This window comes from Podarcis vaucheri, assembly GCF_965113315.1.
Source record: "Podarcis vaucheri genome assembly, chromosome: 16".
Taxonomy (NCBI): Eukaryota; Metazoa; Chordata; class Lepidosauria; order Squamata; family Lacertidae; genus Podarcis; species Podarcis vaucheri.
In genome coordinates, this window is record NC_138754.1 from 40,831,925 (window position 1) to 40,859,741 (window position 27,817).

At 46.0% G+C, this 27,817-nt stretch overlaps 1 protein-coding gene across 2 annotated transcripts; it reads left to right on the forward strand.

Moving 5' to 3' along the window:
- The first annotated feature begins 5,965 nt into the window (after positions 1-5,965).
- On the forward strand, positions 5,966-27,746 carry P2RX4 (purinergic receptor P2X 4). Of its 2 annotated transcripts, XM_082203818.1 has the most exons (12): positions 5,966-6,140; positions 7,522-7,669; positions 16,905-16,976; positions 19,432-19,504; positions 20,077-20,176; positions 20,741-20,821; positions 21,603-21,744; positions 23,569-23,705; positions 24,215-24,308; positions 25,272-25,337; positions 25,449-25,544; positions 26,949-27,746. In XM_082203818.1, exons 1-12 carry the CDS (start codon positions 5,998-6,000, stop codon positions 27,006-27,008), a joined length of 1,212 nt encoding a protein of 403 aa, XP_082059944.1. In that variant the 5' UTR covers positions 5,966-5,997; the 3' UTR covers positions 27,009-27,746. The 2 variants fall into 2 exon arrangements, with proteins under 2 accessions (XP_082059944.1, XP_082059945.1); XM_082203819.1 differs by lacking the exon at positions 16,905-16,976.
- The last annotated feature ends 71 nt before the right edge of the window (positions 27,747-27,817 follow it).

Consider the following 27,817-nt stretch of genomic DNA (forward strand, 5'->3'; position numbering starts at 1 on the left):
GCACACGGAACGCCGTTTACCTTCCCGCTGGTAAGCGGTACCTATTTATCTACTTGCCCCCGGGGGTGCTTTCGAACTGCTAGGTGGGCAGGCGCTGGGACCGAGCAGCGGGAGCGCACCCCGCCGCGGGGATTCGAACCGCCAACCTTTCGATCGGCAAGCCCTAGGCGTTGAGGCTTTAGCCCACAGCGCCACCCGCGTCCCAATAATACATGAGTAGATGAGTCTAAAAAGCCTGGGACACAAATTTTCACAGCTCTCTAGTGGCTATAGTGACTCATTTACCAGACGTAATGTACCGTTATAGATTTTTTTTGGGAGGGGACCCCTAAACCCTAGAAATTAATAAATGCTAGGATTTTGATTATTTGAGATGTGAAGGGAGAAATGCCAGCTGCAGCGGCATCCCTGGGCTGGCTTATGCAGACCAGCCTGGATGGGTTAGTGAAGAGCAAATCTCTTAATATGACAAAAGGTGTTGATGGGCCATCAGAGAGGAAGCCTTTGGCCTGGGGAGTCAGGTGTTACCCAGGTGGTGGGACTTGTGTATTTGAGGTGACAGGAAAATAGTTTTTTACTAAGGTTTTCTGGGAAGACGAAAGGAGGGTTGAAAAGGCCCATCTTGGGCAGGCTGGCTGAAGGATGACTAGGAGAGATCCCTTGGACTCCATGACTGCACTGCTGTGAGGTACAAGTCACTCTTGAGATGATCATGCCGTAAGCTCTGGGCTCCCTCCATGCAGACTGAAGGTGTAAATAGGCAAATAAACCATATTTCTTAAAGATACAAAAGTCTACGCCAGGGGTCAGCAAAAATTTTTAGCCACTGTCCCTCAGACCTTGTGGCGGGCTGGAGAAGTGGCACCGGGGGGTGGGGTGGGGAGGACTGAAATAAGAGGCAGAGGGGGCAAGTAGTCCTCCTCCCCAGCCCCAGCCCAGCCCAACCTTACCTGGGGCTGCTGCCACCATTGCTGCTGCCACCGCCACTGCTTCTCATGGGTAGGCAGAATGCGCTCATCTGCTCTACCTCTGGCCCACAGGAGCACCAGGGTGGCAGTGGCAGAGGATGCGCACCGACCCCTCTCACTCTCAGGCTTCAGGAAGCTATCAGCAAGCCTGGGGAGCCCGCGGGAGTTTCCGCAGGGCTCCCTAGGCTGCGGATAGCAGCCTGCTGCCCGGCGCACGGGCGCCCTGAAGCAAAGCACCCTGCGCGCCAGGCAGACATCCACAGCCTGGGGAGCACTGCGGGAGTTCCTGCAGGGCTCCCTAGGCTGCGGATAGCAGCCTGCTGCGCGGGGCGCGCTGAAGCAGAGTGCTCCGCCCTTCGGGCAGACATCGGCCAGCCCCACAAGCTCGGGGGACAGCGGGGAGGTGCAGCGTCGCCATCCCGCTGTTCCTCGACCTGGTTTGGAGGCTGGCGCTGGGGAGAAGCACGCTTCTCCCCAGCACCAGCCCCACAAGCTCAGGGGACAGCGGGGAGGCGCCGCGCCGTCATACTGCTGTTCCCCAACCTGGTTTGGTTTCCCCGACCTGGTTTTGGGGGGGAAATAAAGGAAATTTTCCCCCCTTTATTTCCCCCCCCCCCAAATTAGGTGCATCCTATGGGACGAAAAATACGGTAATTTTAAATCAGACCGTGTTGCTGCTTGTGCCATTAAAACACAACCTTCTTTGGTCCTCAGAATTTTCAATGCACACCTGGAATAGGGGATCCAGATCTTCCTGGCAGGCTTAAGCAGTCAGTACACTGTGGGTTAAACCACAGAGCGTAGGACTTGCCGATCAGAAGTTTGGCAGTTCGAATCCCCGCGACGGGCTGAGCTCCCGTTGCTCGGTCCCTGCTCCTGCCAACCTAGCAGTTCGAAAGCACGTCAAAGTGCAAGTAGATAAATAGGTACTGCTCCGGCGGGATGGTAAACGGCGTTTCCGTGCGCTGCTCTGGTTTGCCAGAAAAGTCATGCTGGCCACATGACCCGGAAGCTGTACGCCGGCTCCCTCAACCCCAGAGTCGGTCATGACTGGACCTAATGGCCAGGGGCCCATTTACCATTATTACCGAAAGGAAAGACCAGATTAACTCTTTCTCAAAACACAGCAAGGGCTCATGTATGAGAGATGCGAGCTTTGCTGATTTCCACTGGGAAGTCCTCTGTTTCTTTGTGTCTGGTTTTGAAGCTGTTTGTTTCTTTCCAGTACAGTGGAACCTCGTGTTACATACCATCCTCCTTACGAATGCTTTGGCTTCCGAGCTCTGCTAACCTGGAAGTAGACGCTCCTGGTTGCAACCTTTGCCCTGGGATGCGAGTGGGAGTCACGCAGCAGGAGGCGCCATTAGCAGTTTCCTGTTACAAATGGACCTCCAGAACGGATTAAGTACGTAGCAGGAGGTACCACTGTAATTTCTCAGGAATGGGGAGAGGAGACTTCAGGAGTATCAGATACCAGCCTCATTATTACTGCGTTTCTGGGGGTTGGAGCAGAGAGACCTAACAAACAAACAAACTTGTGTATATACTGGTAATTAAAACTGGGTGTCCAGGGGACTTTGTCCCATGGTATTTCCAGGGACTATCATATACTGTAATGCATATGCACTGACTGAAGTATATTTTGCCAAAGCGTTTTCTACGGTGGAGGGTGTGCAAAGCCTTTCCCTCACAGCAGGAGTGGTAGAGAAGCTGCAGCCCCCCAAACCTTGCTGGGCTTCCAGCGGCCCTATTTGGCCCTGCGGGCTGAGGCTGGTTGGAGCCACAAGGCCCACAAGTTTCCCACTCCTGCTGTGAAGCACAACCTGCCCCTGCCATTTTCTCAGCTGCGGACACAGGCTTGATGACATGGACAAAAAAATAGAACATTTTACTTATCCGCTTGCCTCTACATATTTATGTTAGTCCTTCTAGTCACTGAAATGTAACAAAAACCAGGAACTTGGCCTTCGCCCAGTTTGCAAAGCATTCCTGTGTCCTCAGCAGGAAGCCCTTTTGCCTCATAGGCCTGCACTAACATTTCTGCACTGATTTACAATGTTTTTTGCTTAGGAACTGGTGGGATCAATGTTGCTACTGTTTTACCATTTACCATTTTCACATGTTTGTATTATCTTCAAATCACTTTGAATTTTATATTATAATTTTTTAAAAATTAAAAAGTTGTTTCAAACTATTTTTAACACTGTTTTTAATTGTTGTAACCTGATATTGAGCAGAGTTTTTACAAAGCAGTTTGTGACACAACATGTCTGTCTGTCTGTCTGTCTGTTTCCACACACACACACACGTTTATCAAATGTGTAGCTCCCTCCCTCCCACAACTATCACAACACACTCGGGACAGCTTGCAATGGAACATCAACACAACATCACAGTTTTTTTATGGTGGGACTGTCCCTAACATTCTGGTCTGAGGTTTATCAATAAATATCTAACAGAACGCCTCTCCACAGCTCTCCTTGCTATTCATTCTGAAAAAAAGTTTGATCTGGATGTTGGTAGCCTAACAATAGGAAAATATACAAATTTTGCATGTCTCCCTATGGTATAATAACTTGGAGAATTTGGCTATTTCAGAATAAATAACACACAAGCTGCAGGTCTTCAAGAGACCTGGAACGCTTCTTGGCCATCCGACGGAACTTTAGTTCTTAAGTTTCAGAATCAGGTGCACAGCACTCGCCATTGCGCCATCGTGAGAATCAGGGCAGTCTTGAGTTAGTGTTGTGTGTAACCATTTCTCATGCATGTGGTATTATATGCCATGCCACGCAATTGCATTATAATTTAGTTTCCTGGTATTGTTAACTGGTATTTGTTGCTATGCTTCACATTTAAAAACACAGTTTTGCACCCCGTCCCCATCTCCCAGCAGCGAGAGGCTTCAAGGGCTCCAACCTGTTCCCTGAGGTGGTTTCATGGGAATGAGGCTCCACTGGAGACTCAGGAACAGAAGCTTCAGATCCACATATATAAAGTGGGGCAGAGAGAAAGCAAAGGTCCAGAAGGTGGGGACGGACCTAAAATAATTAACGGTTCTGCTGGGGGTTTTCCAGCTGTACACAATTCCCCACCAGATTCCCACAAGCCTCTGTGTTTCACTCAGTTCCAGGTAACTTCTTTCTAAACAACCCTTTAGAGCTCTTTGAGAGCATCCCGTGAGAATGTGTAGATGATGCATGGCAACTATTCACTGGGACATGAGATGGAAAGACCATGGGAGAAAACCAACCGCTCATGGAAGGATGCAGCAAGACCTTTTGAAGCAATGTGATGGATGTTTAATATGCCATGCCATAAATAATTGTACACTTGCCAGGACAATTGTTTGTATTTCTTTTTAGAGTTTTAAAAATAAATAAAAACTTTTTTAAAAATAATAAGCTTTTGATGGTCCTTCATCCAAGACTCCTGAAGAACAGCCCTCCAGATGGCAGTAGTATGCTAATGTTGGGGAAGGATCTCAGAAAAAAACAACCAAGTGGGATTATCCGCCATTAGTGCGCTGTTTTAGCATCAACTGTGTCCACACTACATTTAAAGTTCTGTTATACCACTTTAATAGTCATGGCTTCTCCCAAAGATTCATGGGAAGTGTAGTTCATGAAGGGTGCAGAGCTGTTGGGGACAGCCCTGGTCCTCTCCCAGAGCTACACTTCCCAGAGTTCTTTGGGAGGACAGACTGATGGTTGAACCACTCAAATTGTAATTCTGGGAGGGGAACAGGGGTCTCCTAACAACTCCCAGCACCCTTAACAAACTACAGTTCCCAGAGTTCTTTGGAGGAGGGACGCCCATTGCTGGATTTACGTATAAGCTAAACAAGCTATAGCCTAGGGCCCCACTCTCTTGGGGGCCTCCAAAAAATATAAAGGGAAAAAAACCTGGGTGTACATTTCCAAAATATAAGATAAAAAACATAAAATAAAACCTACATACAGCAACAGTGTTTGTGTGTTGTGTAGGCTCCTATAATCATAGCTGTCAACTTTCAGATTTGAAAATAAGGGACCAGCAGCCTCACCTGTCCCAGAGACAGTCTACGGGATATCTAACAATCCGGGATAGCAGCGGGAAGCAGTGGGAAACGGCGCTAGAATAATGGAATTTCCCGCAAAAAAGGGAAGGTTGACAGCTATCTATGATGTAAGTAAGTAATGGGCCCCGCCTGCTAGCCTGCTCCCTAAAATATCACTGGTTTGCTCATTTCTGCATATAGGGTACCTACATTCTGCATGTGCAAATGGCTTTAGATACCTATTAGGTGCATAAATTATAGCGTATATTCAACACAAAAAACAGTAACCATTTGTTGTTGACAAAGGACAGCTGGACATACAAAGGGCCCCATTGCCGCCAGTAGCTTAGGGCCTCATCCAACCTAAATCTGGCCCTGGGGAAGCCCTTGCTACTACAGTGGTACCTCGGGTTAAGTACTTAATTCGTTCCGGAGGTCCCTTCTTAACCTCAAACTGTTCTTAACTTGAAGCGCCACTTTAGCTAATGGGGCCTCCTGCTGCTGCCACGCTGCTGGAGCACAATTTCTGTTCTCATCCTGAAGCAAAGTTCTTAACCTGAAGCAATATTTCTGGGTTAGCGAGCCTGTAACCTGAAGCGTCTGTAACCCGAGGTACCACTGTATTAAAAGTGTTCGGGTGTGTGAATGAGACCCAGCCTGGGGGTCCGGGTCGCAAGTTCGTGCAGCCTTCGGACTTCGCACGCAGCTGAATCCCGCCGACGAAGCAGCCGCGACTCCGCTCCTTTCCTCTCGCGGAGTCCCGTGCACTTTGCCCGCGGGCGGCAGGAGGAGCAGCGCCTCCGCTTCCTCGCCCCCAATCCGACCTCGGGCGCTGCAGGAGGAGGAGGAGGAGGAGGAGGAGGGAGGGCGCCGCCTCTTTCGAACTCGCCCCCGGGAGGCGGAGCGGCGGGATTCGCCCTCTAGAAAGCCCTCCGGCTGCCTCCCGCGGGGATCGCGCTGCTGCTGCTTCTTGGCCGCCCTTCTGGCTCCATGGCCGGCCCGGGCAAGCCGTGCGCCGCCTTGTACAGCTTCCTCTTCGAGTACGACACGCCGCGGATCGTGCTGATCAAGAGCCGCAAAGTGGGGCTCATGAACCGGCTGGTCCAGCTGGCCATCCTGGCCTACGTCATCGGGTAAGGCGGGGGCCGAGGGGCCGAGGGCCAGTGGCCCCTGGTTGCTGACCAGCGAGGGAGGAGACCCCCGGACCTCTTTTCCCCACCAACGTAATCCCCTACCCAGAACGGGGGTAGTGTAGCAGGGGAACTCCCTTGTTGCCAGAGGAGAGTAGCCCTCTTGAATTCCCTAGGTGTCTACTCGGAAGTAAGCCCCTTTGGAGTCCACTAGGATTTACTTACAAAGGAGTTGGTTGCAGCGAAGTTGTGCTTCTCCAGATGTTGGCTGCATACGCCCCATATGTTGAAAGCACTTTGCCCTCCTCCTGAGATTCCTGGGTGCTTTAGTTTACCCCTCACCGAGCTGCAGTTCCCAGCACCCATCATGAACTATAGTTCCCACAATTCTTTCCAGGCTGGGGGAAGAATATGCTTTACATGTATGCATGGGCATAGCCAGGATTTATTGGGGGCCAGGCGTTATGTTGGCGGGGGGCAGAACCTCTGTTAGTTAAGTGTAATCTCTCCTCGGCAGTATGCAATTTATTTATTTCTGCCACAGCAGCGGCCAGAATAGTGCATGCTATTAAAAGTCACTTGTAATAAGATGAAGAAGGTTTAAAATTGGATTATAAAGAATATAAGGCTTTAAGGACATGCGTGAACAAGTACTAAACAATGGAACCAAGAGGGGGAGTGGAGGGAAGTCAAGCAAAAATGTGGTTTAAAAAGTTGTCTATGATGTTTTCTTTTTCTTTTTTATGCATTGTTGTTATTATTTTTATTTCGCTGTTATTCTTTTTTGGAAAATTAACAAAATGTTATCCAAAAAACCCCCACATAATAGTGCATGCTAAAAATTGGCAAGAAAAATAATACTAGCAAAAGAACAATGGCTGTATAAATGGACAAAATACGCCGAACTCACAAGCGTGACAACCTAAATAAGGAATTGGGATGGAAAACAAATAAAGGACGGATGGGAAAGTTTGGGGGAGTACTTAAAAAAAAGTTGATACTAAAGCAAAGCTACAAGTAGGGGTAATTCTCTGAACAACAGTAAATACAAAGATAGACTAGAAGGGGAAAAGTAGGGTGGATTAATATTTGGATATTCAACAATTACAAATGCCATGGCAGGCTAGGCTGGGAAGTCTATATGGAAAGAATATTTGATGGCAAAGTATGATATGTAAATTGAAAAATGGAAAATGCATAAGTGATGGGAAGTGGAGGAGACCAGTAACACTTGCAGGTTTCCCTAACTGTGCAAGACTAAGGGGGTAAGCTAAAAAAGATTTCCCCCAAAATGTGTCTGGATTTTTACTTCTTGAAAAATGGCAACCCTACTTAAGCCTAAATTCTGAGGTGGATGTTTTGCCCCCCCCCCCCCTTCTTGCAGCTGGGTCTTCGTGTGGGAAAAGGGCTACCAAGAAACAGATTCAGTGGTGAGTTCGGTGACCACAAAAGTGAAGGGTGTCACCGTGACCAATACTTCAGAGCTGGGGCTCCGAGTTTGGGATGTAGCCGATTACGTGATTCCGCCTCAGGTATGTACACAGGAGCTGAATCTCATGAGGGCTTTGCTGGGTATGACACATACCAGTACTTCCTGTTTGTGGTCCGGAGTCTCTCTGCCTTGGAGCAAACGGGGACAGTTTTTACCTGCTAGCTCTTCAAAGGAGACCATTAGATCACAGGACTAAAGTTAAACAGAGCCTAAGACATACAGCGGCCGTCTTTATGAGTGTTAATAAGAAATGCCTGCTTTTTGGGGTGGCCGACCAGCCAATTGTTCAGATCCATTCCATCCTGGTTTCATTCCTGTGTTTAGTACAGAACTTGTATTGGTCTCCTGGGTAGGTAACTTATACCAGAAGAGGGACAGAGAGAATGCAAGCTTTTTTCTTTTCTTTTCTTTTGGTAACATCTTTATTGAAAGTTCAAAAAGTACATAACCATATGTGCACCAAACATGGTGAGACGCAAAGAAAAAAAGAAAAAGAGAAACAGAACCCGTGCAAAAGGGAAAACAAAGGGAGGAAGGGGAAAAAACTCAAACTTTTACAATGTTGTTATTGTACTTCACCAGATCTTAACCCATTACAGTACAGTGGTACCTCTGTATAAGTCCGCCCCGTCCAGCATCCATTTGTGTTTTGTCGAGCGTCCGGAGCTCCGGAACGGATCCCGGACTCAAAACAAGGTACCACTGTATTTGTAAGAATGGGTTCCAAATATCATTGAATTTCTCCATGGCAAGTCTGTGTTTATATGGAAGTTGTTCATATGTTGCGAGTTTGTATAAGTCTTCAATCCAATCATAGAAGGGAGCCACATTTTTATTTCTCCAATTCATCAGAACCAGTCTTTTTGCTGTGGTGAGGGCACGGAGAGTCCACTCGTATTGTCCTTTTGTAAGGTTCCATGTGCTGGGTATATAATTCAAGAAGATATTTTGCTCTTTAAATGTAAGGTTGTTCTGTACAGTTCTGTTGATGGTTTCAGTTACCTTCTGCCAAAAGTCTTTCAATATAGGACAATGAAAAAACATTTAGAGAAGCAGGGAGAATGCAACCTTGTTGATTCTGGACCTTTCAGAGGCTTTTGATGTCACTGACCTTGTTATCTTTTTGGGCCACTTAGCCAAAATGCCATGGAGAGACTGGATTCTACTCACAGAATAAAAACTGGCAGTGATCTACCCCTTTTGGGGGGAGAGTTCAGGTCAAAGTTGTTTTGAGTAAAAGGGAAAGGGGAAAGGGGAAAAGTCACTCACCAAAAGATTGCTAGGGAAACAATCTGCCTCACAGCAAAAACTACGTCTTCCATTCCAGCAAAAATGGAGGGTGGAGAGAGCGGCCGGGGCCAATGCTCTTATGCCACCGCAAAGGAAAAGGAGCCCACGGTCAACAGCGATCGACCGGAACCTCCCAGGGATCGACCAGTTGATCGCGATTGACCTGTTGGACATCCCTGCTCTATGGTGATGGCTTCAGGCCTTCTTTAGAGGGCATATCTCAGAAAACATGTCTGCTGCTTGCAGCCTGTGGGATACAGCATGTACCAAGCATTCCCACTTGATAGCCTCCAGGTCAGGGGTCGGCAAAGTTTTTGTGGCTTGGGCCGGTTCACGGTCCTGCAGACGCCGCGGTGGATTGGAGTGTGTGTGTACGCATGCATGCATGTGCAAACGCTATTTCCAGCACGGAGGAGGTGTGCGCAGCTTCCCATTGGCTGCAGGAGCTTCCTTCAGTCAATGGGAAGCCAGCCAGCATCACGGAAAGCGATCCCCGCTCTGCTCTGGGCCGGTTTAGCGCAGTGCACAGGAGCTGACTGAGTGGGCAGTGGGGGTCCCCGATCGGGCGGCGAGGGTCCATGGCCCGGTTAAACAACCCAATGGGCCGCTTGTGGCCCATGGGCCTTAGGTTGCCGACCCCTGCTACAGATGTTTGGGGCCATCAGTGCCAACAGTGAGGACGACCAATGGGAGTTGTAGTTTGAGGGCGCTATGAGTGTCCCTGGACCTGAGGCCCAGATCTAGTCCAGCATTCTGTTCCCACAGTGGTCAGTCAGATGCCTCAGGGAAGCCCAAGGCAGGACCTGAGAGAACCTCGTCTAATCCAAGAGGACACTTTGCAAATAGCTGCCAGGCCCTTCCTGGCACACTGTTGTGTGGAATAATTTCTTCTCTGTCATAGAACTCGGTTCAATATGTCTTTGCATGCTGCGGCTTCAAGGCAGAACGGGTGTAAGCTTCCTCTGTTGATTCTCTTTTACGGCCGTTGTGAAAGAATGATAAGGTCAGCTCTGCTGAATCTTTCCTCTTGGCTAAACCTCAACTTCTCCTGTTTTATGCCTCTGCCTCTGATCTCTGCAGCTTGCGGCTTCCTGGGAGCCACACTTCCTCCTTGTTGTTCGCACTGTGACTGAGTCATCTCCCTAAACCAGGGGTCTGCAACCTTTAAGACAAAAAGAGCCACTTGGAACCGTTTCCGAAGAAAAAAAACCTGGGAGCCGCAAAACCGGGAAGGTGACGTCGGGACAGTGCGTGACAAGCGCACACACCACCCCCATGCGACATCACAGCCAGTACAGCACCCGCCACAGTGGGGAGTGTCGGGGCGCACAATGCGCCTCCTCCCCTCGCTAGTATCCGCCCCGGTGTAAAAGAGCCACATGCGGCTCCGGAGCCGCGGGTTGCAGACCCCTGCCCTAAACAATTGTATTTGATTGCTGTTTTAAGCATGTATGAAAGCATTTATACTTGGATCAATATTAGTTTGGTATAGAAATAAAAATCTACCGTAATAACAACAACAACAACAACAACAACAACAACAAACATTATACCCCTCTTAGGCCACATTCACACCATACATACATTTAAAGTGTTACAATAACACTTTTAAAAATTGAATTTTATTAACATATACATATTACATATACAAAAGAAAAAGAAAAAAAGAGAACATAGTTTTACAAATTTTAACATAACCTGCAATTATTCTGACATATACATACAGAAAAAGAAAAAAGAAAAAACTTTTAAAAAGAAAGAACAACAGTTCCATATACACATCTTTGTAAGGAATACAAGCTGTCCTTATTCCCGTTAGTAGCCTCCTTCTCTTCTCTTTTTGCAATATCTCCTTTTCTGACTTCATGCTTCATGCCCTGATTTATATCTTGACTTCCCTCTACCCCTATGTAGTTCTTAATAACTCGTATTTCTGGTTGTCTGTATTCCATTAGTTAAGACTGTGGAAAAATTTCCTGTGGAAATTTTATCTACAGTAAGCCAAGCAAAATCCTGGAAACCACCTTTTTTCATACAATGTATAAAAAACATCCCATTCTCTCCTAATTCTCTCATTTGAATGATTTCTTATTATTTCTGTGGGTTTAGCCAGTTCCAGATACTCACTTAGTTTTAAGAGCCATTCTTCTTTTGTTGGCAGACGTTTTAAGAGCCATTCTTCTTTTGTTGGCAGACGGATATTGGTGCGACACGACTGTCCAAAGATAGCAGAAGCAATCTTTCAGGTCTCTGCTTAGTGCAGGCTGCCAGGCGAAGGGAACTGCTGATATTAAACGGCAACATAGAGGGGGATCGCCCCGGGGAATATACCCATTTTTCCAAGGCAGGGGGAAGTGTCATAGATTATATTCTAATCTCAAGATTTGCCTACAGCCTTGTGAGGAAGTTCCAAGTAGGTTACAATACACTGAGTGACCACCTACCTCTAACTCTAGAGCTTGTAGGTCGGCCTTTTGACTATTCTATTGCCGAGCCACAATATATACCTTCTGCAAACTTGGGTATACTTGCTCCCAAAAGACTCAAATGGTCCCCAATACTGAATGAAAATCTAACCCACCTCCTTCAGTCAGCAGAGTTAAAGCTTATTCGATCCGCTATTGTGACAGGCAATTCAGCAGACGCGATCATGGAACGCTTTAAATTACTTTTGGAAAGACTGAAATCCCATTTAACAACAGCGATACATAGCTCCGCCACAAAGAGGGCAAAGGACGGAGCTAGCTGGTTCGACCTGGAGTGCAGGCAAACAAGGAGACAAACGAGAACAGCCTATCAGAAATATAGGAAATTAGGGACTGCTACCTCACTTAATGCTTATATCTATGTGAGACGGTTTTACAAACAATTATTAAGGAGAAAGAAATTGGAAGCTGAACGAGCCGCATGGCAAAGCTTGGTTAAGGCATCGCACGAGAAAGATACCACTTGCTTTTGGCGAACCATATCTGGTCTACTGGACCAGGAGCGCACCAATTCCATCTGCACAGTGGAACCAATGGAATGGTTACGTCATTTTCAATCCTTGTTTCATGACCAGGAAGTCCAACATTATAAACTACGCATCCAATTGGAGGATCTACCTCATTGGCCACCAGTAACTGTAAAGGAAGTTGAGAACCTAATCGCACAATTAAAGAACAATAAGGCCCCAGGGAACGACTATATCCCTGCCGAACTTCTGAAGTCTAACATTGGCTGGTGGGCCCCCCTGTTGGCATCTCTATTTTCCTGGATTGATTCAACGGGTTTACTTCCAGATGGCTGGACAGAGGCAATAGTTATTCCAATCTACAAAAAAGGCCCTAGGTCAGACCCGGCGAGCTATAGACCAATCAGCCTTCTGCCCATACCCAGCAAACTATATACCAAACATCTTTATATTAAGCTAACCAGCTGGCTGGAAACTGAAGCTATTTTAGCGGAAGAGCAGGCGGGCTTTAGGCAAGGCAGATCCACCATAGACCATTGCTTCACCCTAGCCTACCTAATTGACAAATATGCCAAAAAACCCCGCGGGGTGCTATACGCAGCCTTTATCGATCTAAAGGCTGCCTTCGATTCAATTCCACGTGCAAGACTCTGGGATAAATTGAGCGCATCAAGTATGGATAAAAGACTACTATTTCTGATTAGCTGCTTATATAAAGACACGGTGCTGTATGTAAGAACCTCGCTAAATGGCCATCTTATAGGACCAGTTCCTGTCAGCAAGGGGGTCAAGCAAGGTTGCATTCTGGCCCCAGTTTTATTCAACTTCTACATCAATGATATGGTTAACTGCTTGTCATCTCCGGAATTCCATGCCCCTAAATTGGCTGACAAATCAATATCCGTGCTTTTGTATGCTGACGATGCGATACTTCTATCTCGAACAAGAATAGGCTTAAATAGGCTCATAGGTGAATTTTCAGCATACTGTAGGAGAGAGCAATTGGTAATAAACTATCAGAAAACCAAAATCATGGTTTTTGGAAGGAATTGCAGACAGTATAGCTGGAGGATGGACAACCAGACAATCGAACAGGTTAAAGCCTTTAAATATCTGGGTATCGTCTTCCAGTCGACCGGGTCCTGGGATGTCCATCAAAAACATGCCAAAGAAAAAGCAGCTCAAAGCATTAAGATGCTGTCGCGCTTCTTTTACACGAAGGGGGGCATATATATCCCAGCAGCCCTTGAAGTCTTTCAGGCAAAACCTCTGGCGCAGTTACTGTATGGGGCACAACTTTGGACGGGGAACCACTGCTCAAGTCTTGAAATTGCTCAGTCCAAATTTCTAAGGCAGATATTCGGTGTCCCCTCCTGTGTCCCAAACGCAGCTTTACGACTCGAGGCCTGCCTCCCATCTGTAGAAACTCAGAGCTGGCAAAGAACACTCAACTACTGGCTTCGCCTTAACTTAAATCCACCCGGCCTACTGTCTCTAGTAATGCAAGACCCTTATAAAAGCATGTGGTTCAAAACTGTGCATCAAAAACTCCTTACATGCGGTCTGCATTCGCAATCCTTACTACCAATGGGCCTCAGTAAAGCAAAGAGCCTAATAGGCCAGCGCCTGAAAGACATTGAACGGCAAAACAACCTGACCATCCTAAAGAAAATGTGTCCATGGTATACTTACTCTCCCCCCGCTCACTTTGATTTTCCAGCTTCATATTTGTCTAAATTAACCATCCCAAAATATAGACGCGCCTTTACATTGGCTAGATGGGATGTCCTTCCTTCTGCCGTACTCGAAGGCCGTTACCAAAAGACTCCGTTTGAAAAACGACTCTGCCCATGCAGAGATGGTAACACGGAAACAGTGTCCCATGTCCTTCTATCCTGCCCCCTTTATAGAGACCTAAGGAATGAGATTATTACTCCACTCATCCTCTCCAACCCTGGCCGTCCACAAGACATTATATTGTTCTTTCTCTTATCTGATATGGACAGTCAGACAACTGAGAAGGTCGCAAGGTTCATCGAGAGAGCTGTGAAATTAAGGGCCACCATCTGAGTGACAGACGTGTTCACCTGACGGACCTCTTTTTGTTTGTTTTTATTTCCTTTTTATGTTTATTTTATTCTATCTCTAATTCTTGTATAGCTGTGGCCTGTTGGCTTTGCTAATAAAGTTTTGTTGTTGTTTTGTTGGCAATGTGTTACTTTTCCAATATTTTGCAATCATGATCCTGACGGCCGTGATTACATATAGAAAGACTCTTTTTGGCCTTTGGGATGTCTGTTGTAAAGATTCCTAATAAAAATAACTCTGGGTTTTTTTGGGAAAAGTGTATCTAATCAAGTTTTTAATTCTTCTTTTTAATTCTTCATATATCTTGTCCCACAATTTTTTTATTCTGGGACATGTCCACCACATGTAGAATAGATTCCCGTCCTTATGGTTGCACCTCCTACATTTACTACTATTTAAAAATTTTATTTTAGCCGATTTTGCTGGGGTCAGGTACCACCGATACATCACCTTTAGGAAATTTTCTTTAATCGTATAGCATGACGGAAATCTTAATATCATTTTTCCAAAGGTTTTCCCGCTCGTCTAGTTCTATATTATAGCCAAAATCTTGGGCCCATTTTACCATTATCTCTTCATCTTTTAGATGCCAATTTTGTAATATACATTCTTTTTATCATTTGAAAGAAGTTCTTTAACAAGATCAGATATTATCTTGTCAAGTCCATTCTTGTTTTTATTATGTTCAAAACACCATTGAGTTGGTGGTACTGCAACCAGCTTATACCGATTTGTTTTAATATACTGTATTTCTTCAATTTCAGTTGGTTATTTTCTTCTTCTAGTAAATCTTTATATGTCTGCCAATTGGTACCCATATTTTTCCTTTTAACAGCCATTGCCTCCATTGGTGATAACCACCAAGGGTTTTTCAGCTCCAAAATTTTTTATTTCTTTCCCATACTTCAAATATTGCCTTTCTGATAATGTGGTTGCGAAATCCTTTATGTATTTTCACTTTATCATAACCCAGATATCCATGCCATCCAACTATGTGCTACGATAACACTTTAAACAGTTGTAGCTCACTCCAAAGAATCCTGTCAAAAGTGCCACCTTGCTTAAGAACCAAAGTATTCAGCTGTAACACCTATGCAACAAATGAGTTAAGGAACTGAAGTGAAACTGGAAAGAAGCCATCTAGTCTAAAAACCTGTAACATCTACCTAAAGTGAAGTAACTGAACATAAGCAGCTGAAGTTTAAAAGAAGTTGTGCCTGTAGCATCCATTAGATTTAGTATAAATAATAATAGGTTATCTATTTTCTGAAAGAACATTATCTCCTGAGACATCCTTTGCTTTATCCACTTTGTTCTGTTAAATAAATCTTTCTTATTTGTTCAACTTCTGCCTGAGTCTCCCAAGTACCAAAGTTTTCCCTCACTCAAAATCCATAAAGATAACCTGTGGTGGTGATTATAGTGTGTACGTAATTTGGGTCCACAGCAATTGGTATATAGTCGAGGGTTCTGCTATAGTAATTGGTGGTAGAAGTGGGATCTGCTCCATGGGGCTCCCCTTGAAGACTACTAAGAAAGAGCAGTTGGGGCAGAATGTTGCTGCCTGGCTGTTTATGTGATGGGGGTAGGGGCTCACATTAACCCAATCATTAAATCCTTACGCTGAATGCCTGTGAACTTCTGGAAATTATTCAAGGAGATGCATTGAATCATATACCAAACCTGCAATGACTTGGGACCTAAGTACCTTCTTCAGTACTTCCCTATCCATGTACAGTGGAACCTCAACTCACCACCATCATCTGTTCTGGCGGCCCGTCCTTTAGGCAAAACGGGTCGCTGGGCGAAGCGCCGTTGTGTGCATGTGCAGACAGCGGCAGCTGCTTCTCTGTGTGCACGAATCGCAACAAACCTGGTATTTACTTCCGGGTTTGCCGTGGTCGCGACTTGGATCGGGCCCAAGTAGAGGCGGTCATAAGTGGAGGTTCTGCTGTACAGTCGTACCTCTGGTTGCGAACTTAATTCGTTCCAGAGGTCTGTTCTTAACCCAAAACAGTTCTTAACCTGAGGCGCACTTTCGCTAATGGCGTGACTTCCGCTCGCATCCTGGGGCAAAGTTTGCTACCAGGAGCATCTACTTCCGGGTTAGCGGAGCTTGTTACCCGAAGCGTTTGTAAGGAGGATGGTACACAACCCGAGGTTCCACTGTACTGTATTAAGGTGTGCAGATGAAGGCACAAGACAAGGCATTCTCAGTTAATTTAGGGAATTCCAAAGCATAATTGGTTATCCCCACATTGACCTAATTGAGACACAAGGTGTAAACCTCTTTGTTTATCCAGGCTTTTTGAGTGCTCTCAACCTTCTTGCTGACACTGTTACCTTGTATATGTTTTGATGATGTATATTTGATAACTGTATTGTCAGCCAATGGGCAGGATTGTCCCATTGGGAGGGATGTAAGTACAAACTTGCACTTGAACAAGGGATCAGTAAACAAAAGTTTGGCTTGTGGGTTCCACTGCCTCACCTTCTGTCTCCAGATTGTCACCCCAGCTCAGCCTGACCAGCTCCAAATCTTGACCCGTTGATAATCTCATGTTGTTGGTGCAATAAGCTCTGACACTCTATGGGATGTCCAGTTATTTCACCTAGTAGCAAGTTGTTCTTCCTGACCTCAACTCCTGGGCAAAAAGTTTTCTTGCTTCCACTCAAAATTCGCCTTTCAACTTCTAATGGAAACTGTGCTGATGGTCAATGATCTACTGCTCTTTCGTTCTGAGCTGCTAAGATGCCCATGATCACATTTTAGCTTCTGAGCCATTGGTTTGTGGGAGGTGGGCAGTAACCACAGAGGGACATTTCAATCAAAGTTTCCCCTTCTACTAAAATGAGCTAGGCCTTGATCCTGTCTGGCTTCTCCTTGGGAAACACCACCGATCCAGATCGCTGTGTGAAGCTGAACTCGTTCTTTTTTCTTTAGGGCGAGAACTCCGTATTCGTCATGACAAACATGATCATCACTCAGAATCAAACTCAAGGACTCTGTGCAGAGGTAGGCTCCCACTAACATCAAGCTTTCAATGCTCAGAATTCATTCGTCTTTTGTCTGAAACCATGAAGGAAATGTTGTGCAATTTCGGGAGCTGAGTTGAGGAGTCGGCCATTCAGTTTACACCCCAGGGCCAAAGTAGTGACACCATCTTTGGGGAATTAGGGTTTTAATAGCTGCTGGTGTTTCGGGGTGGAGCCAGCCTGTTGATAAAGTAGGAGCAGCTACCATGAGCAAACACTGCCGGGTCCTCAGTTGGCTATGCTGGTTCCAAAGCAGAACCAGGGAGAGAAGCAGAGGGGGTGGGAAAGAGGGTTGAAATCCTTAGGAAATAAATTACGTAAATTTGTAGCCTTTAGAAACCAGAGAAAGAGTTGGTTTTTTGACCTGGGCCTTAGGGGGTTTAATGCCCAGGGACCCAGTAGTAAAGGTAAAGGTAAAGGTAAAGGGACCCCTGACCATTAGGTCCAGTCGTGCCCAACTCTGGGGTTGCGGCGCTCATCTCGCTTTATTGGCCAAGGGAGCCGGCGTACAGCTTCCGGGACATGTGGCCAGCATGACTAAGCCGCTTCTGGCGAACCAGAGCAGCGCACGGAAACGCCGTTTACCTTCCCACCGGAGCGATACCTATTTATCTACTTGCACTTTTTAGTGTGCTTTCGAACTGCTAGGTTGGCAGGAGCAGGGACCGAGCAACGGGAGCTCACCCCGTCACGGGGATTCGAACCGCCAACCTTCTGATCGGCAAGTCCTAGGCTCTGTGGTTTAACCCACAGCGCCACCTGCGTCCCTTGTGAAGGTGGTTTTTAATTGTACAGTGGTACCTCGGGTTACGTACTTAATTCGTTCTGGAGGTCCGTTCTTAACCTGAAACTGTTCTTAACCTGAAGCACCACTTTGGCTAATGGGGCCTCCTGCTGCCGCGCGATTTCTGTTCTCATCCTGAGGTAAAGTTCATATATATATATAACACAATTTCAACATAACAATTTATCAGTCCAAATATTCAATTACATTATTTCCTCCAATCCCTCCCTCTCCCCCCCCCAGGACTTCCCTCAGCTCCCCTCTCTGTCCCCCCCCCCCACATATTGTTCTCTGCATATTATAAAATTGTACATATCCTTGCCTTGTCTATCATATATTCAACTAATAAATTTGTGGCTGTTTATTCAAAACCTGCTAAGGAGTCCAAGTCATTTTGTTGTCTTTTTAAGTAGTTTGTAAAAAGTTCCCATTCTTCCTTGAAGTCATGATTGTCCTTGTCATTCAGTTTATATGTCAACTTGGCCAATTCCGCAGAGCTCATCAATTTTTCTTGCCACTGTTCTTTCGTTGGGATTTCCTCGTTCTTCCATTCTTGTGCTAACAAGACTCTTGCCACTGTTGCAGCATACATAAATAGGTTTCTTATTTTTCTTGGCAGGTCTTGTCCTACAATCCCTAACAAAAATGCTCGTGGTTTTTTTGCAAATGTCATTTTTTAAAAAAGAGAGAACAATCTGTAAATTTCAGATTCCCTTTCCACAATTTCCCCCAGTCCTCAAATTGTATGTTATGTCCTATATCTTGTGTCCATTTAATCATGACTGATTTGACCTCCTCATCTTTTGTTTCCCATTCTAGCAGAATGCTATATGCTTTCTTCAGCAGCTTCCCTTCTTCTTCTATAACTTTCTTTTGAAATCTGGAAGTAGTATAACTAAACCCTTTCTTATTATCTTCCTCAACATCTCATAAAGTTGTCTATAGTGTAGCCAACTCTGAAAATGGTCTTTGCTTTCCTCAAACTCTTTTAATTTCCATTTCCCTTCTTGATCCCTCAGTAGATCTCTATATGTAGGCCACTTCCCCTGTTTGCCAAGTGGCTTGAGTAACGAAGCTTCAATTGGTGATAGCCACCAAGGTGTTTTTTGCTCTATTAGATCTTTGTACCTTTCCCATACCCTGAGGTAAAGTTCTTAACCTGAAGTACTACTTCTGGGTTAGCGGAGTCTGTAACCTGAAGTGCTTGTAACCCGAGGTACCACAGTATGACACCCCCAATCAGAAAGGAAGAGGACCTACATAACTCCTCCGGTCTTTTTTCTCTGCATACTATTGTTTTAAATTGTGATGTTTGCCAACTTGGTTGGATCAAAGTATTTTTAGCACATATCCCAATTTATGTAGATTGCCCAGTTTGCCTCTGTGCAGAATTCTGACTCTCTCTTTCTCTCGTTGTTTCCTTCCTTCCTTTCATTGAGTGAAGAGCCCTACTTGTTAGCTCCTGCTTATTTGATTTATTTCAATGAATCCAAGCATAGTGGATTAACTAGTTCAGAAAGAGCTTTTTTGTTTTGATGTGCCCCCATGCAAACCCTTTCATAAGTGCTAGTTTTGGAGGCCACGGGGTGGAGGGAGAGGGCATGGCAAGCACTGCCCTTCTGTTTATCTGCACCATCTTCTTCCTCTCCAGTTTCCAGATAAAACCACACGGTGCCATTCTAGCGAAAACTGCACGGAAGGATATGTTGGGACACACAGCAATGGTAGGAGCTGGTGTGGTCTTCTTTGTGCCTGCTAATCATTTTGCTCACTTTTTTTTGATAAAATCTTGACCTTGAGATCTGCAAACATATAGATAGGGCAGCATTTCTAAGTGGGAACTGTATGTTGCAGATTTCAAGGATATTGTGCAATGGTGTGATTGACTTCAACTGTAGATACTTGTTATGGGTTTTGGAGGGGAGGAATGCCGATTACTCACTTTGGTGCTGCCGCCCCCTAATTCCCCACACTTCCCTGATGGCAAGCCATTTTCTCTCAGCCTCAAACACCATCACCGCCCTCTGCAAAAAGAGGGTAGTTCTGGCCTACTTTTCATAGGAAGATGTTAAGTCTGAAGCCTGACTTACACATGTGGCAGCAGAAAAACTCAGAATCATCGAGTTGGAAGGAACCCAAGGGTCATCTAGTCCAACCCCCTAGAATGCAGGAATCGCGTTTAAAGCATCCGTGACAGGAGGCCATCCAACCTCTGCATAAAAACCTCCGAAGAAGGAGAGTCCTGAGGCAGCATAGTTCTTGCTAGCATAACAGTTTGCTCTTGGTATCCTTTCAGGTGTCCAGACTGGGAGGTGTGTTCCATACAGAAACTCAACCGAGAAAACCTGTGAGGTCTTTGCCTGGTGTCCAGTGGAGGATGATGAACATGTTCCCAAGTGAGTGTCTTAACTCTAACAAGTTGCTTTTTAAAAAAACCAACCAGGGCTAGGTGCTGAGATGCTACGCTCAGACGTCTTTTGGAGCTCAATGGTGTTGACGGCCTTTGCTTTCCCAGGCCTTCAGGGAAGCAGCGTTTATTGGTTGGTGCGGCTGTGGCCTGGTCCCAAAGGCCATTGTTTCCTTCCCCCATAGCCGTGGATGGGATGCTCAGCATTCCCCCCTCTGGCCACATTGGCATGGGCAGAAAGGCCTGTTTGAATGGGCCAAGCAGGGGACATTGGGGGCGGGCAGCCTTGCAGCGCTATAAATGGAAGGCTTTACCTGAGGTCGCCCTCTTTGGATATCACCCCTGCCTGAGTGAATTTGGGGTGTTATGTGTGCAAAGTGAGCACTGACCTGTGGGGGGCCAGACCACCTTTTTGAAGTGAGATTGCTTGATTGTTGCCTTGTTGCTAGCCACGATTGTCAGGCATAAAGTGAAATCGCATGTTTCCACTGAGACATTCTCTTTCTCCTCCCTGCCCCATCCCATCCCCTGGTCCTTTCTCAATCCCCTCCAGACCAGCTTTCCTACATAATGCTGCAAACTTCACCCTCCTGGTAAAGAACAACATCTGGTACCCCAAGTTCAACTTCACTAAGTGCGTATACATCCCCCCCCATCACTAACGTCTTTGGGCTGCGCTCACTGGAGCATTAGTCACAAGTTGTTGGGTTCTTGTGCTAGCAGGAAAAAGAATCAGTATTGTATTATTTGTGTCACAATATAAAATCACGGCACTGAAGAATTCAGCAGTGCTTTGCCAAGCATGGAGGTGGCAGGGTGGGATGGCTCTAGGTTTCCGGGTTCCCTTGGGCAAGACCCTGTCAGTGGGAGACCCTTCCTCCCACGAGCCACTTTGCTCACTGCCATTGTTTACTGGTGCTGCATCTACTTTTCTTAGGACTGCAGTAAGCGGCCTTATACCAAGCCAGCCTCACTGGTCCATCTGTCTCAGTGTTCTCTACACTGACTAGCTATGCCTCTCCATGGTTTCAGGTGGGGAATCTTTCTCTAGCCCTGCCTGGAGATGCCAGGGATTGAACCTTGGACTCTTGGCATGAGCCACTGCCCTTCTCCTAACACTGGCGTTGTGGAACAGCAGCGGCTTTCAGCCAGGATTAAGTTTGCAGAATGAATAGAGATGGCTTATGCTCATTCTCTCATTTCAAAAGCTTGCCAGAGATAACCCCCCCCACACACACCTTTTCCTAGACAACAACATATTTATGTGGAGTGGGCAAGGCAGGTGTTTCTAGTTCAGTATACAGGAAGTTGCACCCTTTGGGCGGAAGGGCATGATATAAAATTAATAGGTAAATCACCCAGTGAGTTCCCCAGATGACCTTAACTCTGGAATCTCTCCCTTCTTCCCCACCCAGGCGAAACATCCTCCCCAACATAAGTAAATCATACCTCAAGAACTGCAAATACAATGCCAAAACGGACCCCTTTTGCCCCATTTTCCGCCTCCGTGATGTGGTTGAATCTGCTGGTCAGAATTTCCAAGAGATGGCTGTTGAGGTTGGTTAGAATCTGTGGTGGGAAAATACGACAGGAAGGGAAGAGTGATAATCCAATCTGGAGCCGAGTGCAAGAGTTGCGAATTAGATTTTAAAAAAATATACTTAGATTTATCTTCCTTTAAAGATAGGATAAATTTTCTATATGCACATAGCATGTATTGTTAACTTGGGCTGTGAGACACTGACCCCTGGGGCTCTGGCCAGGCCACAGACCCCTCTCCTGCCCAGGCCCCACTTGCTCTCAGCTCCACTCCACAGGCTCTTCCAGTGCTTTCTCATGTCCTTGCACCGTGATAATAGCCTGGATGATAAGCAAAACTGACCATGGAGTGCAGTCTGCTGTGCAAAGGCCGTTAGCTGCAACACCAGAATCTGGGAGCCTCCAGTGCAGGAGAACAGTTGCTTTACGCCTCGCTTGTGGGCTGCCAAGAAGACCCTCGACCCAGCATCTCTTCAGGTGGGGGGGGGCACCTGGAGAGAAGGGCCCTAAAGGATGCTCTCAGTGTGCAAGTGCCGGCTGGTGTCTGGCAAGGGCAGGCCTTAAGACTGCCTGCCGGGTGGTGGTGCTCCTTAAGGCTGCCTCCAGCAAGAGCTGCTCCTGTGTGCAGACTGCCTGGCCAGGCAGGGGGCCTCTCTGTGGTAGCTTCTCCTGTCAGAAGCCCCCGTGTGTTCTCTGCCTCAGGGTGGGGTTTGGGCCTCACCCCTCCTTGTGGCAGTATGGGGTCAGCCTGCGTGATGGGGGGGGGGAATTGATCCGCAATGAGAGCGGGAAGCCTGTGGGGCAGCTGCCCCGTGAGTCCAATTCTGAGCAAGCCCCACAAGGCGGCAGCTGCACGGCAAGAGCCTTCGCTTCCTGTTTAATGTTTGTTTCCAACCTCTTCCCCTCCTCTTGAGTATCCAGCATATTTGAACAAGGGCAGCTGGGTAACAGTTTGGCAGATGCACATTATAAGGAATGCGATTAATGGAGCAAATATTTAACTTTCCTTGTTTGGGCTTGCTATCTTCTCAAGATCAAGGTCTCTTTCAAACAATGAGCTTTGCTTCTAGTCGCATTTGCCAGTTGCATTTCCAAAAGACTCTTTTTGCTAACGCCTCAACTTGGTTCAGCCGTGCAAAGTGTAAACTTAAAAGTGTCCAGTTCAGAACTGCTCTTCACTTGCCAAGGTGGATTTATGCAAGCTGTGCTGTTCTTTAAGGCCTCAGTCTTCCAATCTGTAATATTGGGATAATAGTACTGACCAAACTTACAGGGCTATTGGAATAATCATTGTGAGAACACGTTAATGTGCTTTGAACATTTGAAACAAGCTGTAGAAAAACCTTTACAATTATGTCAGTCTGCAAGTACCCCTTCCATTTAGATTTTGTCAGAGTGTTTTAAAAACGTAAAACTTTGCTTCTAGACTCAAGCCTTACAGCTGCATTCAGAACACTCAGGCAAACTGGCGGACGGAGACAAATGACAGCAGCTTTATTATATTTTGAGACTGTGCATTGAGATTATATTGTTCATAAACCACATGGGAAGGATTTGTATCCTGAAAAGTGGGGTGTAAATAATTGCAATAAATAACTGCATTTTATGGTGCAATGTGTTTTGGCATCAATGAGACCTAGAAACTTGTCCCTCACTCTTTTTTTTGTACCAAAATTGACTTGGGTTATGGTGGATGCAGTGCACACTACACTCTGTAGAAAATTTTGTGCATGGTCTGCTGTAAAAGACAATTGCATCTGTGACCATAGGGGGGGAAATGAATGATGTCCCATATGAGGGCTGTTTGAATTTAAATTGAATGCACCGTTTCGGTTTCTACAGGGTGGAGTGATGGGGCTGCAGATCAGCTGGAACTGTAATTTGGACAAGGCTGCCTCTCATTGTTTGCCAAAGTACACCTTCCGTCGTATCGACAACAAGGATTCTGACCACACTGTCTCTCCAGGATACAATTTCAGGTAGGGTGGTTTGGGGTAACCAGGTCTGGGAACCCACCATGGTATAGCCTCTAGCCAAGTCAAACTCTTTTGGTGCAGGGTCTGATGTCTGGAGCAGGTGAAGAGTGTGTTTGTTTAGGTGTGATTATTTGTTGGAAGAGTTGGCTTATGCTGTTGATTTTTAATTGTACTGGTTTTACTGTGATGTCTGTGAGCACTTTCACTTGATGCACAGCACCAGTGGAGACCAGTTGCTCTGGACCAGTGACCCACATGAATTTGTGTGTGCAGCAGCTCTGGAGCAGACACACCAGGATTTCTAACTGGGTTATGAGATCCCTGAAGATTTGCAGTTGTTTGCATCCATCTGTCTTGAGAGACAATGGAGTGCGCCTCTAGGGGTGAAGTCAAACCACAGTGTTAGCAGCACTTACGTGACCTCCCTGGGGCACAAGCCTGGGCAGTGTTTATGGAGGTCCTGGGCTGCCCAGAGGACAAGACCCACCTCTCCTTTTTCTTTTCCCAAACAGATTTGCTAAATATTACAAGAATGCTGGTGGCAGAGACTCCCGGACGCTCATCAAGGCCTATGGAATCCGCTTTGATATCATGGTGTTTGGCAAGGTAGCTACCTGCTTTTGCAAAGGGCATAAGGAGGTCAGCTGCCTCTGAGTTTGGCATGGCTGCGGCGACCCTCAGATGGCACCAGGCATGCATGGCACCCCTCTGCTTTGTTCCCTTAAGAACGGGGAGAGAGAACCCAAATCTCATTTAACAGACGGCCCCATGTTTGAGCCCTGGCATTTCCAGCAAGAGTACCCAAGACCTTTGACCTGCTACCAGTCAGAATAATTCTGCTGTCCTCAACTTTTTGGGACCCAACTTTTAAACACATTCTGTGACGTGTGACCAAATTTCTAGTTAGTTTAAGTATGTCCACCTGCCTTCTCCACTCATTTCTTTCTCTTTCATAGAAACTGTGAATTTTTGTGTGTGTCCAACATCTTTGTCTTCCTGAGTTGTTGAATGTTCTGTTGCACCAGTTAGTGCTGGAGGTTTCACCACCACAGACATGAGACAATTCAGACAGTCACAGAACGGCCATCCTTTTCTTACAAACAAATGCCATAAAGAAGAAGAAGAAGAGTTTGGATTTGATATCCCGCTTTATCACTAGCCGAAGGAGTCTCAAAGCGGCTCACATTCTCCTTTCCCTTCCTCCCCCACAACAAACACTCTGTGAGGTGAGTGGGGCTGAGAGACTTCAAAGAAGTGTGACTGGCCCAAGGTCACCCAGCAGCTGCATGTGGAGGAACGGGGAATCGAACCCGGTTCACCAGATTACAAGACTACTGCTCTTAACCACTACACCACACTGGCATAAAGCCGGCCTTCCCCAACCTGGTGCCCTTCCCAGATAATGTTGGACTCCAACTCCCGCTGTTCCTGACCAGTGCCCATACTGGCTGCGGCTGATGGGAATTGGAGTCCAACACCACCTGTCGGTGGAAAGTTGCCATAAATGAATAGGAGAGCTATCGGAAAAAGGACTTGTGAATAACTTGTGTATATCTGTGTGTTTTTTAGGCAGGAAAATTTGATATCATTCCTACGATGATTAACATTGGATCTGGCTTAGCCCTGTTTGGTGTGGTAAGCCCTTTATTCTCCCTCACAACTGGTTTCCTTTTAATAAGGTGTTAGAAGAAACGTCAACATTTGAAAATAAGTAAAATCTCTTTTTTGCCTTTGAATCTCAACTAGGCGACAGTCCTCTGTGATATCATTGTCCTGTATTTCATGAAGAAAAAATATTATTATAGAGAGAAGAAATACAAATATGTTGAAGACTATGACTTGGTAAGTTTGCTTTGTGTTAGGATTTGCTCCCATAGTTTTCTCTCTTTGTATCTGTTTCTTCTTCCTTCCATCTCTCTCTCTCTCTGTCTTTCCAGAAGGAAAAGAATAAATATGGATGTGGTACATCCATTCTTTCTTCCCCTAAAAGAAGCTTGGAAACTATATTAAGGATTGCTAACAATTCTTGGTGCCACCATATAACTAGACTTTCCTGTGTGAGACACTGTGAGAATTTAAAAAACCATTTATAATACCAAATTCCCACCTTGGTTTCTGGCCCAATGGCCCTGTGGCTTAATTGGATGTTAGTCACTTTCTTCTCCTTTATAGCTGGGGAACCTGTTGCCCTTCAGATGCTCCCATCATCCCAGTGGCGTAGCGTGGGGGGGGGGCAGGGGGGCCCGGCTGCATCGGGCGCAACATCTGGGGGTTAGGGGGCACAAATTACTTGCCTTGCCCCGGGTGCTGACAACCCACGCTACGCCACTGCATCATCCTATTGATCAATGTGGCTCCTACAGATAAATGTCATTCGAATATATTAGGCTAGAGCTATCTAGCTTCTCATGGGGAATGAAGATTTATCATAAAGTAGTTAGACTTGTGGTGGGTGTTCTTAATTTAAAAAAGGGCTTGATTTCAACTGCTTGCATTTTATAAGGCATAGTAAAGATACATTTTTAGGGGCTAACCAGGATGGGATAGCAGGCTTGTTGGTTTTTGAATGTCTGATGTAGATTTTTTCAATTTCGTTGTTCTGTATGGGACAATGACAATAAAAATTATTGTATCGTATCGTATTGCTAGATTACAGCAAATTGTTTTTAGAGACGAACAGGCCAAAGGTCCATCAAGTCCAGCGTGTGGTTTTCAGAGTGGCCAACCAGATGCCTCTGGGAAGCCCAAAATCACAATAGTGCACCTTGATCAGTTTGGAGCACAGTAGGGGGAAGAGGGCTTCGTTCATTGCCTTATTGGCAACCTTTTGCCAGCTTATTAGAAAAGTTTGGTTGGGCTTTTTGAAAGTGTGTTGCTTTGCCTTAGCAAGTGCGCTCCTGTAGAACCTTGTAGGGGTCATTCCTGCATTGCAGGGGGTTGGACTAGATCATAGCTGTCAACCTTCCCTTTTTTGGCAAGAAATTCCCTTATTCCAGTGCCGCTTCCCGCTGCTTCCCCAGATTGTTAGATATCCCATAGACTGTCCCCGGGACAGGTGAGGCTGCTGATCCCTTATTTTCAATTCTTGGGATGACCCTTGGGATCCCTTCCAATTCTAAGATTCTTCAATTCAATGAACCTTACAGGCTAGTTTGCTTGGGAAATTTCCCTTGGGGCAATGTTAGCCAGATTCTGTCTTGTGTCTTCTTGTTGTATTTGCACTGACTTCCCCCTCTTCTTTCATAGGAAGCCAATTCATCCTATGGCTCCCAGGGAGAAACTCAGGAAGGCTGTCGCATCCGATGACCAACCCAAAGTGCTGATGTCCAATGAATTTCACACATGCACAGGCTGTGAAGGGGAACAGAAACCCACAGAAATTATTATTCTGTTCAGTCTTGCTTCCAATATGGATGATGCCCTGATAAAGGGAATGTAAAGATTGTGATATTCTGCAAATAATGATAACCACTTTCTGTGAAAGTTCTTTTTTTGCTGGGGTGGGGGAAGATATTTCGGGGACCAGCAAAGCCCTGGATAGTCTGGGGTAATTTTGAAGGCCTCCTAAAGTTGTGGCAATGGAAAAAGCAAGTGGCCTGTTTTCCCCCAAGTTGCTTCTGGGTAGGATTCCTTCCCTTTCTGCCCCTTCCGCCCTGGTTCCTCTGCATTTCATCTCCCCATCTTTGCTGGATTTAAACAAGCTAGGTCTTCTGCTGCCTTCCTTGCAGAGATCCCAGTTCCTATTCTTAGCGGGCGATAGAATCCCCAGCATTCCATGGGGCAAGGAAGGCGCTCTAACCTGTGAACTACATGGCATACTGCCAGTCCTTTCCCTTTGCACTTTCCTTAATTTTTGTCCTTTAGAATTCAATTCCAAACTGAAGGAATGGATATAGGTCAAAAAGAAGTAAATCTGTACATCCTTGCACTTTTCCCCTGTCTAGATTACATGGGAGCAAAAAGAAAAGTTGATTAATGTGAATGGGGGCGGGATTTTAGGGGAGAGATCTATTTTGTGGAGAAAATAAAGCTATTGGAAACTTTCATCTTCTTGTGCCTCCTTCCTGTATGGGTAGCCTGGAATGCAAAGTTGCAACTGAATATTCACACAATTT

Bases quoted from the DNA above. Each gene is read 5' to 3' on its own strand.
- P2RX4 (XM_082203818.1), top strand. From the start codon at position 5,998: ATGGCCGGCCCGGGCAAGCCGTGCGCCGCCTTGTACAGCTTCCTCTTC. The intron at 20,177-20,740 runs GTGAGTGTCTTA...AATCCCCTCCAG, and splicing joins GATGATGAACATGTTCCCAA to ACCAGCTTTCCTACATAATG. The intron at 25,545-26,948 runs GTAAGTTTGCTT...CTTCTTTCATAG, and splicing joins ATGTTGAAGACTATGACTTG to GAAGCCAATTCATCCTATGG.